At 41.5% G+C, this 20,442-nt stretch overlaps 1 protein-coding gene across 2 annotated transcripts in view; it reads left to right on the forward strand.

Moving 5' to 3' along the window:
* The window catches only part of WEE1 (WEE1 G2 checkpoint kinase), a 28,752-nt gene that overhangs the window by 5,065 nt on the left and 3,245 nt on the right, over positions 1-20,442 (forward strand). Inside the window, exons 2-11 of one of the 2 annotated variants that reach the window (XM_042472818.1) lie at positions 980-1,188; positions 2,755-2,821; positions 2,917-3,089; positions 4,094-4,215; positions 7,730-7,876; positions 8,225-8,320; positions 8,412-8,497; positions 8,693-8,863; positions 8,969-9,114; positions 10,179-14,115. In XM_042472818.1, the coding sequence (XP_042328752.1) occupies positions 980-1,188; positions 2,755-2,821; positions 2,917-3,089; positions 4,094-4,215; positions 7,730-7,876; positions 8,225-8,320; positions 8,412-8,497; positions 8,693-8,863; positions 8,969-9,114; positions 10,179-10,206 (1,245 nt within the window). In that variant the 3' untranslated portion in view covers positions 10,207-14,115. Of the gene's footprint in view, positions 1-979; positions 1,189-2,754; positions 2,822-2,916; positions 3,090-4,093; positions 4,216-7,729; positions 7,877-8,224; positions 8,321-8,411; positions 8,498-8,692; positions 8,864-8,968; positions 9,115-10,178; positions 14,116-20,442 lie in introns of those variants that run through there. The other variant, XM_042472824.1, reaches the window with a different exon arrangement.

The raw sequence follows: 20,442 nt of genomic DNA on the forward strand, positions 1-20,442 counted from the left end.
GGCTGTACATCTTATAATGCTTCACAGTGGGAGCTGGAAGTTTAATAAGTGTTACTCTGATTTTTCATTTCAATTTGATGATGACAGCAGAGCTGAGACTTTCCAAGGAGATTTACATGCGTCCCTGCCTCTTTCGCCATTATTTTGGCCTTCACCAGCTGTTCCAGCTTATTCAATTGCATTAAGGGTATAAAACTGATACCTGTCTTAGCTGGTCATCCCACATTGCCTTGCTTCCTGTGATCTGGTTCTAACATCAGCTATTGTCTAAAATGTCCTGGGAACCATTCCCCCTTCTTTATTGTAACAGATTTATTTCATTCAGAAACATTATTGCAGTCTTGTGTTTAACCATTTGTGGCAACCAGGAATTCATTCCAGATGATGGAGAATACTCAAAAAGAAGGACAGTTTGTTCAGTTGCATGCTGACACTTTTTTCCATGACCAGGATATAGGGCTAGTGAAGCAGAGGGCTTGGTGGGTTCCTATGTGAATTCTCTTCCTGTATGTTAAGCATAGAAATCAAGTGGGCTGGTGGAGAGGGCAAGCAGCACTGCATGCCTCTCTACCACACTCCTGCATTAGTAGCCTGCTCTTTTCCCCAGTCAAAGAGAGTTGGTGGTAAATGACTTTTTTGCCTTCTTGTCATTCCCCAAACTATCCCCAGAAAGGTGGGATTGTTAAAACTAAATGGAAGTACATTCTATCCATGGTTCTTGGTTTCAAGTATAACTTAGAAAGCCTGAAAGTGTGTAATTGTGCAATTTTTTTCTTAAAGTGTCTTTTCCTGTTAATTGCTCTGATAAGCAAAGTGAGTTATTGTATTACATTGATTATATATAAGGAATGACTAATAAAAATAATTTGTGACTTGGAGGACACAAATGTGTTTGGAGTGATCCTTGACATTAAATGGTCATTAACTTGTTCAATATTTAACATGGCTGATGATGTTGCTTTATCTCTTGATTTTTCAGAGTCTGCTTTGCAAAGCTGAAGGAATGGGCTCGAGTTCAGCTAAACTCCGAGGTGGTTCTCTCTTTATGAATGTTGGAAAACTAGTAAAACAGGAATCTGACATGGGGCAAGCTCCTCACGTGAACATTAATCCCTTCACTCCAGACTCCCTCTTCCTTCAGTCTTCAATTGGACAGTGCCGCAGAAGAAAAAGAACACACTGGAACAAGTGAGTGTATGACCTGGTTTGTGATACACCATTTCAGTGATACCGTTTTACCAGCAGTGGAGACCAACTACATAAAAGGGCTTACATTTCACTTGTTTGATCTTCAGGATGAATACTTACACCGCAGTCCTGAGCCGGCTGCCAGCAGGAGTGGATTTAATCTGCTTGTGAAAAGTCTAGCTCTTGCCCCAGAAGGGCAGCCTCAGTGTGGCTGTAACACCATGCTCCCAAAGTGGCTGGTGCATTTTGGGCCTTAGATATAATAAGGGATGCTTTAAGAATGCAAGTGGTCACAACTATAGTATAAAACATGTAATGTTAATCTAAATTGGAAATGGGAAACCAAACCTTTGGAGGTTTCACTTTGGTTTCTGAAGCTGTGGATGAATATTAACTCCTCCTTTGCTTATCCCATTACACCACAGTGTAAGTGTGGAGATCCTGGTTTGTATTAAGTTAGAGTTTCCCATAAATTGGATGCTGAGAAACTGGAGTGTGTCCAAAGGAGAGCGGCTAAAATGGTAAAGGGTCTGGAAACCATGTCCTGTGAGGAATGACTTAGGGAGCTGGGGATATTTAGCCCGGAGAAGAGAAGGTTAAGGGGTGATAAGATAGCCCTGTTTAAATATTTGAAGGGATGTCATATTGAGGAGGGAGCTAGCTTGTTTTCTGCTGCTCCAGAGACTAGGAACCGGAGCAATGACTGCAAGCTCCAGGAAAAGAGATTACACCTCAACATTAGGAAGAACTTCCTGACAGCAAGAGCTGTTTGATAGTGGAACAAACTCCTTTGGAGTGTAGTGGAGTCTCCTTCCTTAGAGGTCTTTAAACAGAGGCTGGCCATCTGTTGAGGAAGCTTTGATTTAGATTTCCTGCATGGCAGGGGGTTGGACTGGATGGCCCTTGCAGTCTTTTCCAACTCTATGATTCTATGTTAGTTAAGATATCAAGAAAATAACTTAGAGTTTTTGTTGAAGAGTGTTGAGAAAAGTAGTTCTCAGCTTTGGTCTGATAAATGCATCTGCCCACCCAAAATGGTAGCTGTGTTATCTTCTCTTGATATGTAGCAATGTCTTTATGTTTTCTGATTCTTTAGCTTCACTGGTAGGTGTATAGGGAATCACTGGACTAAAATCTGTCTTAAGTCTAGCGTAAGGTCTACTAAGATGGGTGCACCTCATTGTTGAGAAGAGAGGTGCTTGGTAATTTCTTTTCACAAATCTAACTTCTGATTTTGCTCCCATTTATCTGATTATTCTTTCATCTATTTCCCCCCTAGTTTCACACTTTCCAATTATGCCTGCTGTGCTGTATAGTAACCACTTCATTAACCATCAACTACAGTTCCTTCAGGACTGGTTGCATACTCTTGACCCTCACGACTGAGTTGTCTTTAAGCATAAAGCATCAAAAATATGCCTTTGGAGGATGTGGTGATAGATTTATTTCTGTTACAGCTCACATAGTTGATTTAATTGCCTGGGTTAGTGGAAGCTTGCCTCTTACTCTGTAGTTTCTCAAGGAAAGTGGAAATGTCATAGTATGTCCTCATTTATGTATCCTCAGCTCTTATGGTGAAGACATGGAAGCAAGTGATGGAGAGCTGGAGGATGAAACTGTCAGACCTGCCAAGGTAAAAAAAGTAATAATCCCCATACATTATAAAGTAATCCATTGAATTAGCTTCTTTAGCTGTAAGAAACAAAACCTTTATCTCTGTCTTTCTAGCGGATCAGCATAACAGAAAGTAATATGAAATCACGATATGCCACGGAATTTCATGAGGTAGAAAAGATTGGATCGGGTGAATTTGGTTCAGTATTCAAATGTGTGAAAAGACTTGATGGTTGCATCTATGCAATAAAGCGATCTAAGAAGCCATTGGCTGGCTCAATTGATGAGTAAGTATTAGTAAAACGTTAAATGTTAACAATTGCTTCTAGATGCATATTCATGTTCTATATAACCCTTTCAATTTATTATTGGATTTGCTGTTATGTACATTTTTGGGTGGAATGTTGAGATGAGTAAATCTGCCTAAAATAAAATAAAACTCTTAATTGCATACCACTTCCCTTAAGAAAAACTTTTGCCTCTGTCTTACCAGAACAACTCTCTCAGTTCTTGGGGCTGCATTTCTTGCTGTCATAATTAAGTCATACTTAACTCGTATAACCTGTCGTATTATCTAGAAAAATTGAATACTCTTTTATCAAATCATATCAAAAGAAAGGAAAACAACACCATATCCTAGTATAGATTAACTTTTGTTTGGTTATTTACATTATTTCAGCATGTGCAAAACACCGCTGCCAGAATGCTAACTGGGTCCAGTTATAGGGACCACATAACTCCCTTCTTGAAACAGCTTCATAGGCTACCGGTTTGTTTCCGGGCACAATTCAAAGTGCTGGTTATTACTTATAAAGCCCTACCTGGCTTAGGTCCAGATTATTTGAAAAGCTGTATCTCCCCATACAAACGTGCCAGAGCCCTAAAATCTTCCAGGGAAGGCTTTCTCCACCATCATAGGCTTGCCTAATGACATGAGAGAGAACCTTCTCAGTGGCTGCTCTTGCCCTCTGGAATGTCCTTCCACAAGAAGCAAGGCTGGCCCCCTCCTTGCTAGCTTTTCGTTGGCAAGAAAAAACAACTCTGTTCAGGCAGGCTTTTAATGTGTAGTTATGGGATGGGTATTGTGATTTCACTGTGGTTTTAATATTTGTAATTTTATATTGTTTTTAGCTGCTGTTTTTTTAAAAATTGCAATACGTTTTTAAAATTGTTATTGTGAGTCACCTTCAATCCCTCCGGGGAGAAAGGCAGGATAGAAATTAAATAAATAAATACTTTCTTAAAGAACCTAAAATTTTATTGGTATGACAACTTTATTTCAATATCACAGGCAAAATGCTCTCAGAGAAGTCTATGCCCATGCGGTTTTGGGTCAGCATTCTCATGTAGTGAGATACTTCTCCGCTTGGGCAGAAGATGACCATATGCTTATACAGAATGAATACTGTAATGGTAAGTTAAGCTTCTGTTGAATTTGCCTTACCATTTGTTTTTTTCTCCAGGAAAAATAAATGTAGTAGGATACAAAACAGTTGTCTTAGGTGGGTAGTATGATAATGATGACTATAGTGAGCCTGCTCCATATGCAGGCTCCTTATAGGCGGCTTTCAGCATACGCTGAAGCCACCCGGGAAACAGGTGAATGTCCAGGGCGCGCACGAGCCCTATTATATCCAATGGGGCTTGTGACTGGCGTGCACGGCTGCACAGCAAGCATGAGCCCCATTGGATATAATGGGGCTCAAGCGTACACGTTTTTGTTTTACGTGAGGTGGTGGTGTCCAGAACGGATCCCCCGCGTAAAGCAAGAGTGCACTGTACTTTTTGCCAAAGACCTCAGTCAGTGTGATTTAAGCAGGTGCAATGGGACACAATTGCAGTCAGAGTCATTTCTGTAAATGTGACATGTAGAATCACAGCTAGGACAAGGCATGCTATACAAGGCAGATGGAAAAGATCAGACAACTCAGAGAAAACATCAATTTTTGTGGAATATTTACATTGAAAAAGGCAGAAAGAAGAAAGGTTGCTTTATTTCTACATATTAACATTGTTTTCCTTGAGCATTAAATTGGAAATGTTGATTAGAGGAACATTTTCAATATCCAAATTTAAATATTTGAGAATGAAGACTAATCCATCCCACTCATTCAGTATGTGACTGTATTTATAAAATATTACTTCTGTACTTCAGGGAAGAATTTAGCAGTGAAACATCCTTCCAGTTGCCTATCTTTCATTGTTCAGTTTGACTGTGAATGTTCTCTATACCATTTTTTTTTTAATCTGAATAGTGTAAGTTGCCCATGACACAGTAACTAGATTTTGGGGGCTAGGATCTACTAGAGATCAACCAGCTGAAATCTTTGGGAAGTCCTCACTTTGATCTTGCCCCTGCTGTGAACTTACTAGGTCTTAGACAAACCATCTCAGTTTTGTTCTTCCCCCAGTTAGCATTAGGGAATGGAGGTAATGTAGACGTTGTACCTTTTATGCAGGGCTTCAGTAGACCCTTTATGAGGATATTTGAGTTTTAAGATCAAGGCAGGGGTTTCTCTTAGACCTGCTGCTGCCACAGGCATGTGTAATGAATACACATGGAAGGATCCTCCTAATTGTTGAAAGACCCTTCTGCAGGAGGCTCAGGTGGCCCTCACTTTGCTTTTTCTCTGCAAGCTGGCAAGCAGCCTTTTGTTTATACAGGCCTTTCATAAACTGGTTGCTGCTTGGATGGTCTTTAAATGGGGAAGGGATGCTGTACTTTGATTCTCACTGTTAACTTTTAAAAGCTATTAAACTGTTACCAGTTAAATGTGTATCGTGCCCTTCTCCCAATATTGGACGCAGACAATATAAATAATATAGAAAAAAGTACGACTAAAATTTTACTATACTTAAATAAAAGATCTTTACCCCCTGGCAGAAAGAGGACCGAGAAAAAGCCAATGAACCTCATATGGAAGACAGTTCTATAGTCTGGCAGTAGCCACTGAGAAGGCTATCTCCTAAGTCTTTACCAAATGTGCCTATGATAATGCCTGTGATTTTGGTGGGACCAAGAGAAAAGCCTGTAAGGAGATATGGGCTTTCAGATACAGGGGTACCCCGGGTTACGAAATTAATTCGTTCCGCCGCCGCTTTCGTAACCCGGAATACTTCGTAAGGCAAAAAAGCCATAGGCGCTAATGGGGAAAAGCCGCGATTTCGTGTGAAATAGCGCCGAAAAGCACCAAAAAAATTTTCGTAACCCGAAATAACCTTCGTAACCCGGAACAGTTTTTTTGAATGGATTTTTTTCGTAACCCGGAAATTTCGTAAGGCGGCGCATTCGTATCCCGGGGTACCAGTGTACTCTGGTCCCATCTTATGTAGGATCCAACCAGCACTTCTGCCCATAAACATACCAACAGCCACTGAGGTTGTTTCAGCAATTATATTTCTTCTTTGTGGTGTCTGTGACTTACACATGAGATTATTATGCAGCATATTTTTGGAAATGTCTAGACCTAAGATCTCAACAGAAGCCCTAACCCCTACATAGTTTCTGCTCAAGCTCAACAGTTCTCTTTTGACCATCATCACAGTGCAACTTCTCTTATGAGCTATTGCTTCTTAGACATGCTTTCTCACCTTTATTTTTCCTTCTTCTTGAGTCTGTCTTTACCTTTTTCTTTGTAAGGTGACTTAAGAGTCTTCCAACCTGCCTGCTAGTTTATGACATCTACAGTGTTCTTTAAAAAGTACCTCGATTGTGGGGAAAAGATGCCCCAAATGGACAGCTGTTCCAAGTCCCTTCTTTGTTTAGTCACAAAGGTCACAGTGGATAAGTGCTTCCATTATAGAGTCATTTTCCACCAGGGGCATAGAAACAGAGCGTCACATCTTAAAGCTCTTTTTTTGGAGTCAGCTATCAATACACAAAAACTTACCACTCAGAATAGCCCTCTGCAGGCATCACTTCATGTTCTGTGGTACTGTCAGTCTCAAATTCATCTGTGGCGATGGATTGAGTGGGTACTGCTGACATTTCTCAGTCTCAGCTGCTTTCGGGATTGACAGTGTCAGGTCCTACCAAGGCACATTCACAAGTCTGCCACAGTGCCAAAACACTCATCATCAGGGGTGCCTCGAGCTTCTTCTATTTCTCATGAAGCTTCACCCTTCTGAGTATTCAAAGAAGACCAAGATGTGCAAGAAACTTATGATGAACTTAGGAGTGAAGTGTTTGATCAGTCATCTATCTGCACTTCTGCTTGGGGCTGTTCTGTCATTCTAAGCCATTGATTTGTTGCCTCTCATAGGTCTGGATCTCTAGTATCACATCAGTCTCCTCAGACAACTCAGGAACTGACTCATCAAGAGCTGTTTCCTCATCCTAACCCTCCTCCACTCACTCACTCTGGTGGGGCATTACTATGATGATTTCTAGGCTTGTCATCCTCCTTCAGGCTGGGATTGATATCACATCTATGGTGACCATGCAGAGTACTTATGTCTGAGATTTGCTGATTGAGACTACTATAGATCCTACTTTCCATACTCACTTCCTTTCAAAAGGTTATAAGTGGTCCTCTGCCCAATTTGTGAGAAGCTGTCTGAGGGTTCTGGTCCTATTGGCAATGGAGCAGCAGGCAGAGGTTCTCTGGGTGAGGCAGGCAGTGGGTTCTCCCCTACTCTGAATTATGGTGCTGGTCTTGCCTCTGCTTTTTCTCCCCTGCTGTGCTAGCTTATTCTACAAACTGATGCTATTTGTAATTGGATAGCTCATTTAATTGTTTTTTTACCCATTTTTTGTTCTAAGTTTGTGTTGAGCCACCTTGAATCCCATGTTGGCATATGAATAAAATAACCTGAGTAAGGTATTGTGAACACCTAAAAGCACTATGCACTTATTGTTATGATGCTTTATGCTAGAATTAATGCAGTTTTCTACCTTAATATTAACATAGTTTAAATTGACTTGTAGGTGGCAGTTTAGCTGATGCCATCAGTGAAAATTACAGAAATATGCGCTACTTCAGTGAACCAGAATTGAAAGATCTACTACTTCAGGTTGCTCGTGGTTTAAAGTATATCCATTCAATGTCATTGGTACACATGGATATAAAGCCTAGTAAGTATTCAAAGATCTGGTCTTTTCTGCAATGGAAATGTTGCCAAATGTGGTAGCAAAATATGCAGTAAGCCACACCTTGGTAACTGAAACTTTTCAAGTCTGAATACAGAATACAATGAAAGAGAACAGTTTCAAAACACATGGCTGGCTAACTGCCGTTAAATTTGTTTCGGACTTTTTGGAGGGTGGGATTATGCTTGCTTATTCACTGTCTTAAATTTGGCTCCTTTCCAAGGTGGTGACTCTTGTGTCCGTTAGGCAATAGAGCCGGTAGCTGGTGAAAGCTCTTAAGAGTTCTGAAGATGATTAATTGTTATATAGTTTTTTATTCTTATTCTTTGTCAGGCAATATCTTTATATCTCGGACATCAATTCCAACCACAATATCTGAGGATATTGATGATGATGAGTGGTCATCTAGCAAAGTTGTATTCAAAATAGGTAAGAAAAAATGGTATTGCATTTCTTTATGTAAGCTTTTTGGCTTTAGAAAACAAAACACCAATCTTTTTCTCTGCACTACTTTATATAGGGGATCTCGGTCATGTCACTAGAATTTCCAGTCCTCAAGTGGAGGAAGGAGATAGTCGTTTCCTTGCAAATGAGGTTTTACAAGAGGTAAAGATGGTTTGTTAATTGAGACTATATTACTCAGTTTTGCATATGATTGTTGACTGAGGTTTAAATCTCTAATTTTCACTACATAGAGAACAGTTTTCTTTCCATGAGTGGAGTGAAAACTTAGGATCCAAGCCTGGATGTCTATTGTGGTGCTGTTCTGCTAAAGAAACTAATCCTTCCTTTCTTTTTCAGAACTATAATTACTTGCCAAAAGCAGATATTTTTGCCCTTGCACTAACTGTGGTGTGTGCTGCTGGTGCTGAACCACTGCCAGCCAATGGGGATCAGTGGCATGAAATACGACAAGGAAAACTGCCTAGAATTCCACAAGTACTTTCTCAGGAGTTTGTAGACTTATTGAAAGTAAGTAAAATCAGAACAGGTTTGTGAAGGTGTACTAAATGTTTGTTCCTTTCTCCCTATTTGGCAATGAGAAGGATAGTCAACTGTGATTTTAATCTCTTTCAGTCAATGATAAACTCTGACCCAGAGAAAAGACCTTCAGCAATTGCTCTAGTTAAGCATTCTGCATTGTTATCTACTGCCAGAAAGAGTGCTGAACAACTGCGAATAGAACTGAATGCTGAGAAGTTCAAAAACTCTTTGCTGCAGAAGTAAGTTGAAACCATTCTGTTAACAACTTTAACTTTATACAACTGGGAAATGATGTTAAGAGCCATATAGCAGAACCTGTATCTTTCTAAAACCAAACATCTTTATTTAAGTGACGCCTACCTAAAAGAACAAATAAAAAAGTTTTGCAATGTTCTGAAACACAAGCTATAGAGTATTGGCTCCAGCATAAGATAGTTGAAGTAGAGCAAATACATTATTTTTAGCTTTAGGCACTGGTGCTTTTAAGTGTAAATCAGGAAGCTAACCAACACAGTCCATGAACCGTATATGAGGGGTTTCCTGCAGAATCCGCCAGTACCTTTTTGTCTGCTGCAGCAGAATCATGAAGAATTGCTCATTGTCACTTTTGTTTTGGCTGTTAGCTGTTTGGGTACTGGCTTAGCCAATTTTGGATTTTACCGTCTAGTGTTTGGCAGGAGAAACCATGGCCTGTTACAGACTGCCAAAATAAAGCTGCTTCGGGTCTCTTTGGAGGCATGCTATTTAAATGATGCATGGGTCCTAAGAGTCTGGAAGTCATGCCAAAGCCACACTCCATTCCTAAGCACTGGAGTGCAGCTTTGATGCAGTTTCCGGATTCTTAAGATGCATGCATCATTTAAACAGCATACCTCCAAAGAGGCCAGAAGCAGCTTTATTTTGGCAGTCTGTAACAGGCCCATGTTTGCCCTTGCTCTCTGCCTTCTCACTGGCATCATTTAAACAGAGCATCACTTACAGCACCAAGCTTCCTAGCTGGGTTGAACAATCATAAGCGGTCTTCTGCGTGGTCTTTGTGGAGGCACACAAATGAGTTATTCTTCGCCTGCACAGATAGCTTCAGAACCTTCTGGAATCTCTAGGGAAAACTTGGTGGTAGCAAATTTGTTGTTGGTGGTAGCCAACTTGTTAGTGGTAGCCCACCCACCAGTATGTATTCTTCTAGCATTCCCACTCTTCCTCCAAACTGGCAGCTTCATTGATCTTTGCTGGGATTGCACCTTTTTCTTGACTAACGGTTTTTGACCTCAGTTGTTCTTGGATTATTCTTACTCTTCAACAGGCTGGACTTTATCGGATTTCTGGCCTGACCTTGTTATGGTAAACGATTTGGATTGGTGATTTCGGATTTTACTAAGACCACTTGCGGTTCTCCTTGGAACATGGCTTCCCAGCTTATTATGTCCTTCAAAAATACACCCAATGCGGAAGCAGAATTCCAGGACAGGACAGAATAAGTGTCTCCTTTGCTTGGGGGAGTGGCACAATGTGTCTCCTTGTCCCCATTTGTAAAGCTTTCACACCTCAAGCCTGGAAAAATAGGGAGACTCGTCTCCGAGCAATCCTCTACAAGCAGGTTTTGGACCCTACAGCTTCACTTACATTGGGAAAATCTTCACCCTTTGCCGAGAAGTCCATCAGAGACTTCCCTGGTCTCTTTATGCTCTGCCTCACCTTCTCCTTAACAGATTCAACCAGGATCTCCCCCACAGGCATTGGTTATCAATGACTTGGCATCTCCTACTGATGACATCAAGTGCTTTGCAGAGCAGGTGATTAGGATGGACAATGCCCTTAACATCAAGGTCTAGCATACTGACACATATGCACTGGACCTGGTAGATGAGGTTCTTACCATCCATGGTTAAGATTGCAAAGCGTTTTTGGATCTCTCCAGCGATCATCCTCTCTACCATCAGGAAAATAGACAATTTGTACAGGATCACACCTTTCGAGGAATCCTGGCTTTTTGAGCCCCCTAGGCCTAATCCAGCCATTGTGGAGGCTTCTCACCTCAGTTAGACTCTGAAAACATCCACCACTCCAACAGACAAGGAAAGTCACAAACTGGATGGGATGGCAAGAAAATTTTATGCTACAGTAGTCTTAGATTTAAAGGTTGTCAACTATATGGCATGTATGAGTGCATACCAGCAATATATTTGGGAGAGATCCCTTCCTCTTCATGAGGATATGCCTGAGAAGAAGCAGCGTCTAGCCATGGCTGTACACTCAGAGGCCCATTCCCTTGTTGCACAACAAAGCATTTATGCTCAGCATTCAGCTGACTGCGCGACTAAAGTTGTCTCAGGGTTGGTGGCTCTGGCGCAATGCATAGTTCCAGGCCTCTGACCTGACACACCAGGCTAGAGCAGCCATTGAAGACTTTCCCTTCGATAACTCCGGCCTGTTCATCAAAGAGATGGACAAGAAGTTACATTTCAAGAACAAGATGAGGAATACTGCCCAAAAATATGATATGTCAGCCTCCTCATCCCGAGCTGATCCCTGACATTGGTATAGATGACCCCGACCTTCTTATCCTCCATACCAGTACCAACAATACCAACCCGCTGACCAACCTCATTAGTGCTACTTGTTCTAGCCGTCGCTCTCCTCGGGTAGACATCAACAATCTCAGCCTTGATGTGAGCAATCCTTGAAGGATGCTGACCAAGGAAAGAAAAGGCTGTGATGTGTTGCTGTGCCAGTACCATTCTTTGGGAATAGGCTGGCCCCTTTTGCCAACTCTTGGGCCAGAATAACTTCCAATTCATGGGTCCTTAACATTATTTGCAGGGGATATTCCCTAGAATTCAAAGAGAGCCCTCCAACTGGAGCTTTATGTGTTACACTCCCCTCGGACGTCTTACTCAACCAAGTGCACTCTGTTTTGGAGACAGGTGTTATGAAACCCATACATCCTGCTCAGGTTCAAGAGTACTCCCCCCCCCCGGATATTTCACCTTTCCAAAAAAGATGGGGGCCTGCAACCCATCTTGGACTTCCACCATTTGAACTCTTGTATCTTCTACAGGCACTTTTGTAACCCTTTCTTCTATACTTCCATTGTTGCAGAAAGATTGGTTTGCCACCCTCGACCTCAAGGATGCTTACTTCCACGTAGAAATCTGATAGGATCACCACATGTTCCTTGCTTTCTCCATCGGCACCGACTTGTTTCAGTTTTGAGTCTTGCCCTTTGGCCTCTCCATGGCTCTAAGAGTGTTCATGAAATGCATGGCGGTGGTGGTTGCATACCTGCGTCAGCACAAGATATGTTTTCTCATACCTAGACAATTGGCTGTTTGTGGCTCCATTCAAGGACTTCCTAGCTAGGTACAACAACCTAGAGACAACTTCCTTACTGTGCAATCATAAGGTTTGTGCAGTGGAAGGCTTAATGACCGTTGTCCACTCTGATGGCAATTGGAATTTTCACTGACTAAGGATTCCTGTTTCTCCCCCTCCTCCAATGAAAGGGCTGTCTGCTAGACTGGCTCCAGCTTCCAGGCCTTTGCCAGACCCACCATCTCCATTCTAAAGACACTCACTGGGCTTCCTCTTGTTGGTCCCATTGATCATGCTCTCAGTTAGCTTTGAGTTCATGCACAAGCTCTAGATCCTCTTCAACATGCAGATTCTGCTCGAGAGGCGATCATCATTGCCATAATCATCAGCCTCATAGACAGAGCAGATACCAGGACTTCAAAATCCTGCTATTTTATGTATAGTGACTCCTTAGTTTAAGACAATTGTTCTTGGCAGGACTGTGCCTGCTATTATAAAGACTAGACTAGGCATGAATAAATCTTGCTTGTAAATAAAGTTACATGACTCATAGGTGTTCTTGACACAGATGCCACAAAGACACTATGATCATTACATCTACCAACTAAGCCATTCAATGTACTAGACATATTGTACAGTAGAGACCTCCAGTGAAACAACAACATCAGGCCTCCTTCAAAGCACTGCAAGATGCCTCTAAATGAGCAACAACACTGGCCAAGATAAAAGCAACTGTTGATGCTGCTACCTCTGCTCACCCTCTACAGCATCCACCTCAGCCACTGGCACCTCAGACTCTGGCTTGGATTTGGACTAAGTCTCCACCACTTCATTAAAGTTTCCTCTGCTTGCACTTGGTGCTCTGGACCCATCATCATGTGATGGCTACCACCGATTATCCTTTCACCAGCCTCTCATATCAAATGGATGATGTTCCAGGACTTTTGGGCCCCTCTCAGGGTTTCTCCTTTGGACACCAGCATTGAGCATATATTGGACTTCCTACTGCCATTGTCACCCAAGGGACTACCCAAGCCTTTGGTCTGATTTTATGTCTCTGCATTCTCTGTGAACGTTCAGCTCTTCAGAAAGCTCCCGTTTGCTTGATCACCTGGTAAAGCCTCATGAGCCTCAAACTCATCCTGAGATGTCTCTGCTGTAATCCCTTCAAGCCCATGGCCATTTGTGACCTTCAGTTACTCTGCTGAAATACTGCAATCCAGATTGTGATTGTGACTGATGGACAGGATGATGAGCTCTGTTCTCTCAGGATGGATCACCCATACCTCTGTTTCACAGTTAATGCCGAAGCTGGTGTCAGCCATTCATTTTAACCAGGACAGAGTTATATCTACCTTCCTGCCAAATCTAGCTTTTAGAGACATTGGTATTGTCTTGATGTATGGAGTGCTCTAGCCTTCTACACTGACAGGATTGCAACCTTTCAGGCCTCACAAAGACTTTTTGTATGCTCCTCTTTGTCAAAGGAAGGACTGCCTGTACTGTTGCAGCACGTCACCAGGTGGGTGGCATCGTTCATCCATCTGTTATATGAACTTGCTTGAAAGGATCCTCCTGTTTGGATTTGAGCCATTCCACGCGACCATGGTCACGTCTTCTGCCTTCTTGGTTGCTTTGCCTTTCAAAAACATTTTTGTGCAATATCCTATTGTTTATCTGTTATACATTTATACTTGTTACATTTGTTCTAGGACTGACATTGCAGTATTGCTATCCAGTTTGTCTTGAATGTACTGCATTCTAGTTTGCTTTGAATGTTCTTTTTCACTTTGAATTTTGTACTGTGTTTTCATGTTTTAGGATAGTTCTGTTTCTGGAAACCTGGTATGGGTGGGAGGCATGACCCTCATCTTTGATGTCCAGCATTTGACTTAATATTCAGTAAAGTTTTGACTTGTTTACAGTGACATTCCTTCTTCCTCCTCATGTTTACCTTGCTAGTCTACCATTTGTGTGAGGCACAGAAGCCAGAAAGGAGGAGGACAGGTTGCATAGCTGTAACTCTGTTCTTTGAATGGATGACTGAATGGAACTTGGCGGTTTCAGGGAGAAGCTCCTTATATAGGGGTTGCTGGAAGTGGGTGGGGCTACTGACAAAATGTTTACATAACATTCTAGAAAGTTCCAAATGGTGCTCTGTGCATGTGCAGGATAAACCATTTGTGTGAGTACACAGATGATCACTTAAACAACTACATTTAAAGATATGCAACTTGCCCTTCCTTTATGGCTTCTACAGAAATCTGAATTAAGTAAAACAGCCTCCCCAATTCTTCAAAGCCCAAAGATAAACTACTCTCTGGAACAAGGACATAACAAAGATAAAGGAGAAAAACTCCCAGATCTCACTGGCAATAATATTGCTCAGTCCTTCCATGAGGTCTGTCTTTTGTCTGCAGATATTGCAAATAAAGGTGGAGAAAATCCAACAAGCCATTCATTTGCAAAACCCTCATGGCAAGCTGAGAGTTAAAAATGCAACTGATTTTGGTCACACAGAGGAAGATGGCCCAGTCTTACCAGGACACCCAGATGTAGCCCAGCATTGTCATGTTACAGAAAAACCAGCTCCTCCTAGAAATTCATCAAAATGTCTGTACAGTATTTAATGGCCAGAAAGCAATTGTAAGATTCATGTCTCAGCTCTTAAATATCCACAGCAGAACAACTGACTTAAGACTATCACTACCTATCCAGCCCTAGAGCAACCAAATATATATTTCTGACTTTTAATTAGATATTTGTCCCTAATAGACTAACATAAAAGAGTAAATTCCTCTGGGAAGCACATTATATCAAAACTATAAGAGTTTTCAAGAATGAAGTACTCCGTGATCTTATCACAAGAAAAACGACAAACAGTCATAAAAGCCATGAGAATCTAGGCAGTAAACATGCTAACCACATCTAGGATGGAGAACTTAAGCATACTTCAAGGGAAGAAGCTCAAGACATAAATCAAGAAATAACTAAGAGGATAAGTTTCAGATATCTGGACATGCATTCCCAGAGCTCAGCAAAAATCAAATAGTAATCCAGTCCCACTGAAATCATCCATTTCCCCATGGACTTGCAGGAAGCTGTCAGTACATCATTAAAAAAAAAAAAAAAGCTTCATTTACATACCGCTTCATACCACCTAAGCAGTGTCTAAGCGGTTTACAACCGTAAGCTAGTTTGCCCCCAACAATCTGGGTACTCATTTTAGCGACCTCAGAAGGATGCAAGCCTGAGTCAAGCTTGACCCCTTTTGCTGGTCTTGAACTCGCAACCTTGTGGTTTTGAGTGTGTGGTTGCAGTACAGGCATTTAACCACTGCACCACCATTCAGATTTCCTTGATACAGATAGTGAAAGAGATGACCTTCAGTCAGCACTCAAGCTATAAAATCCCGAGCAGCAAAATTACCCCTCTTAAAATGCCTTGTATTGATGATGTATTCTCATCTACAATTAAATCCTTGAGGATCTCAAACCCTGTGTAAATCCAGCCTCCAGAAAAGACAGCTCTCACCACCACTTATCTCTCATGAGCCAAAAGATGGTCTCATTGCCAAAGAATTGGGATCCTTTCATGCCTATGACCCTCATTTTGTCATCCATGCTGTACTCACTGATCACTCCAGCCTCCCTACCAGAAGAGAAGGAGCAGTAATGTGATGTGCTACACCACCATCCACAGAGAAAGACATTGCTACAGCTATCCCAGCAGTCAGCTAATGTGAATCAATTGCTACTGGAAGAATCACCCATCCAGCCTATAGCCTGTAGTGCAACAATCAGTTGACAATCAACTGACCAACATAAGATTGCCCTTATGACATGGAACATCACTGGGTGGTACACATCTAATAGAGATCCCTGTTTCACGGACTTCCTCGCCCAATATGATATTCTGATCCAGGAAACATGGGCTGTTAAAGATCTGGAATTGAATGATTTCCACACATTTTCAATTGCAGCAGAGCCTAGAAGAAAGCATGTAAGAGCAAAAGGAGTCCTGGTTTTTACAACTCTACGTGTTAAAACAAAGCTTCTTCCCACATTTAAAACATATGCCACGGCAGTGCTAATCCAATTTAGCCACTGCAGTCTGCTGATAATAGATGTTTACATGCATCCAATGAAGAGGAAATCCCAAATCAGAAACCTGTGGGTTGAATTGGAATCATACACTTTTAATCTCGTACTGCAGAATTCAAACGTATTTGTAGTCCTAGGGGAGAGATTTGAATGCTGGACGGGGCCCCAACAACCATATCTTGTACACCCAGCACAAATGGCCTCCTCTTAACCTTGAGGATGATGTAACTGACCTCATCCAATGTTCAAAAGCAAGAAATTAATTTTGCAGGTCTATGTCTGGCTCAGTCAGTGTTCAGACTAAACCTTTATATCCTTAATGTTGCTCTGAAAACCGACTGCCCAGCTGAATTCACCTACTGTATCTCTCTGGGTCCAGAATGAGCACCATTGATTACATAATCATTTCTAAGGACCTTCTTCCCTATGTCAAGGACCTAGCAGTTATGCCTAGGTTTGAAAGTAATCATCTTCCAGTTTGGCTACAGTTGAGCAACTTCACCCAGGAGACACATACCATGGGCTGTTACCAACTCTTTAAAGCCATCAGGAAGGACTTATTCAGCAAGCTAAATGGGGCCCCTAGCTAAATGAAACAATAAATGAGGTACTGTATTAGTCTCAGACCACCTTCAATTTCAATGTCTTTGGAATGACCTGGTATCAGTCGAGTCCTCGGATGAACTTCGGCACAATTATAACCATCTTGCCCAAGTGCTATTCCAATATCTAAACCAGCAAAATAGCGCACACTGTAGGCAACACCACCAACACCATCACTCAAAGATGTGGTTTGACAAGGAATGTGTTGATACTTTAAAAATAAAAAAGCTCTCATTTACCACTTACCAGGACTGTGTATCCAATACTATGCCAGAAGCTGCAACAAAGCAGAAGAGAGGCTACCAAATAATAATAATAATAATAATAATAATAATAATAATGGAAAAATGATGGTGTACAAGAAAAAAGAAAGCCATGAAAAATAATTGGGCACAACTTATTCAGGCTGTCAGTCCAACAACTCAACTTTATTCTGGCATATTACACCAAGCTTCCAAAGCAATGCACCAGCTACAGTGGATTGTCACATTCCCCCCCCCCCCCCAAAGAGATCTGGGAGGAACACTTTCGAGCACTTTATAAGGACACCTATGATGAAAATGGCTCAGCAAGCCAAATATAATTTTTCAAGGTGGACACCGATGACTGAGATCTAGAAATTTGTAGCTTAACTGAGAATAGGGAAGGCTCCAGAGGAAGATTTAATACCTTCAGAAATCATCAAAAATTGGAATGTTGGGCCCTTATTCTGGCATCTCTTTTCATTTGCATTGACAACTGTGGTCAAACACCTAAGAACTGGGGGTTTGCTATCATTGTCCTCATATTTAAAAATGGAAAGAGGAATGGTTCTGGCACTTGCAGACCAGTTAATCTCCTTAATATGATCAGCACACCCTATACAAGACACTTACAATGGAAACTCAAGGACTGGCTGGAACAAGAAAATATACTTGCAGAGGAACAAACTGGCTTTAGGGAAGGCCAATCCACAATAGATCAATGTCTTGTATCCAACACCTCATTGAAAAGTACACCACCTGCAACACAGTCTCTCTATGTTGCCTTTATATATACTTTAAATCAGCTTTTGACTCTGTATCTGGAAAAACCAGAGGCTTCCTCGATTGATGGGCATCTGCTATACCTAATTTGTATGCTGCATGAAGGGACCTCACTTAAATTCAAATGTAACCCCCAGGGTCATCTCACCAATGTCATTGTCACTAAGAAGGGTGTCATGCAAGATTGCATTCTAGCTCTGCTCTTGTTCAACTTTTACATCAATAACATGGTGGGTCACCTCAACAACACATACTTCCATCCTCCAAAACTAGAGGGAAGGCATATCTCAGCCCTGCTATATGCAGATGGTGGAGCAGTACATTCAAGAACACCCATTGGTCTAAAAAGAGCACTAAAAACACTAACACAGTAATGCAGAGAGGATCAGCTAGAATTCAACTATCAAAAAACTAAAATAATGGCTTTTGCTAAAAGGCCCAAGAACCATAACGAGTATAGATGGTCACAAGATCAAACAGGTCTCCTGTTTCAAATATCTGGGGGTAATTTTTCACACTACTGGTAGTAGAAAAGTGCATGGGGACTATGCTGCTTGTAATGCACAGAGGAACTCAACAAACACCCTCTAATTTCTTATGACAAGAGGAAGCCATTACTGTATATATTGGTGGTACTCAAACTTTTCAAAGCCAACTGGGGCCTTTCTCCAGCTCTGCACCATTAGAACTTGTGCAATCCAAATGTCTAAGATCAGCATTCCAAGCTCCAAAATGCATCTCTAATGCAACTGAGACTGGAGTCATTCTTTATAAAAATGGAGGCCAGAGTGTGGATGACTGTACTCAGCTACTGACCCAGACTATGGCTCAAAACACACTGCAGAAGTAATCTAACTTGAGAGCTCTTTAACCATCTTGGCTCAGTGCTAGGGAATTTTGGGAAATGTAGTTTTGTGAGGCATTTAGCCTTCTCTGCCAGACAACTCTGGTGCCAAACACACTACAAATCCCAGGATTTCCTAGCACTGAGCCAGGGCGGTTGAACTGCTCTCAGACTGGATTATTCCTTCAGTGTGTTTAGGACCTATGTCTCTTTCCCAGTGGCCTTGCTCCACTAACCATGATTGATATTTCCAGTTTATGTGGGATGGTGATGACTAAAATTTCTTCACTGGGCTTCTCTCCAGATCTTCTGCTCAGCATGACATATGATAAGGCTAAAGCATCAAAAACAGGTGGGCAGATACAGAGTGACAACTAGATCTAGTTAGTGCCCCAAATTTTCTTGTTAGCGACTCCAACAAATATTTGGCATCACCTGTGGCATACTTAGCAAAACATAAAATATCTAAACACCTGAGAGCCTTTACTTTGGCACAATGTCATGTCCTACCCTCAGTTGTCCTTGAAAGTTGATATAAGAAGAACCTCTTCTCAGACAGACTATGACCCTGTGACTCTGGCCAAATAGAGACAACACAGCATATACTACTCCAGTGCTCATATTACAGGGACATCCACCTCAGCCTTATTTCACCTTTATTGCATAAATACCAAGGACACACCAGTCAATTTTATACTTCTCTGTTGCTTACAGGTGTCAATCTTCATATAATATTGCCAGATTTTGTGCAGCTGCAGTTAAAATTTGCCAAGCAATGACCTCCACAGCAGACTAGTACTAATCTTGTCTTGCTATACTGGAATCTGAAAGGATACTTGAAATACTGTTTTTAAACTGTGTTTTTACCTTGTTTTATTCTGCATCCCCTTTTTACCTATGCTGGTCTATGATCGTAATAAAGATGAACTGAACTGTTGTATTTGCTGCCAGCTGTTGTCTGAAATCATCCTATCTCAAATCAGACATACCTACCGTATGTGAATGTAAAAAGGATCTTGTAGCACCTTTGAGACTAACTGCAAAAGAAGTTGTACCTTAATCTTTCATACACTTGGTCTACTTCCTCAGATGCAACTCTATGAAAGGTTATGCTACAGCTTCTTTCCTTCAATTAGTCTCACGAGTGCTACAAGATCCCTTTGCATACTGATATTCCAGACTGACATGGCTATACCTCTGAATACTATATGAGTGCAAACATTATTTTCAAAGATTCTTGAAGGGCAGGGCTGGGCAACCCCTGCACTGTTCTATTTTCTTGGACTGCCACTGCCATTTTCTTGGACTAGCACTGTCACAGCACAGGCTGTTCTGTATAGGGCTGATGAGAGTTCCCATTCAGCAAGAGCCAGAGAATCACACGTTGCCTACTCTTGCTTCATGAAACCTGAAAGTGTGACATGAGGACAAAGGGCTTTTTTGGTTTATCTTTGCATTTGACATTCTGAGATATTCTATCTATGTTGAAATATGGCGAACTTGGATTTGAACAATGGATTTTCATGACACACTGGGTTGCTTTCCACTCTTACAAATAAATGTACTTAGGATTGCAGTGTCAGTTCAGACAAGCAAAACTGCATGCAATGACATACTCCTTTAAACTGATTGTAGTCCAGTCTTCCCATCAGAATAAATTTGAGGCATGAGGCCCATGCA

Source organism: Sceloporus undulatus, chromosome 1 (genome assembly GCF_019175285.1).
Source record: "Sceloporus undulatus isolate JIND9_A2432 ecotype Alabama chromosome 1, SceUnd_v1.1, whole genome shotgun sequence".
NCBI classification, from domain to species: Eukaryota; Metazoa; Chordata; class Lepidosauria; order Squamata; family Phrynosomatidae; genus Sceloporus; species Sceloporus undulatus.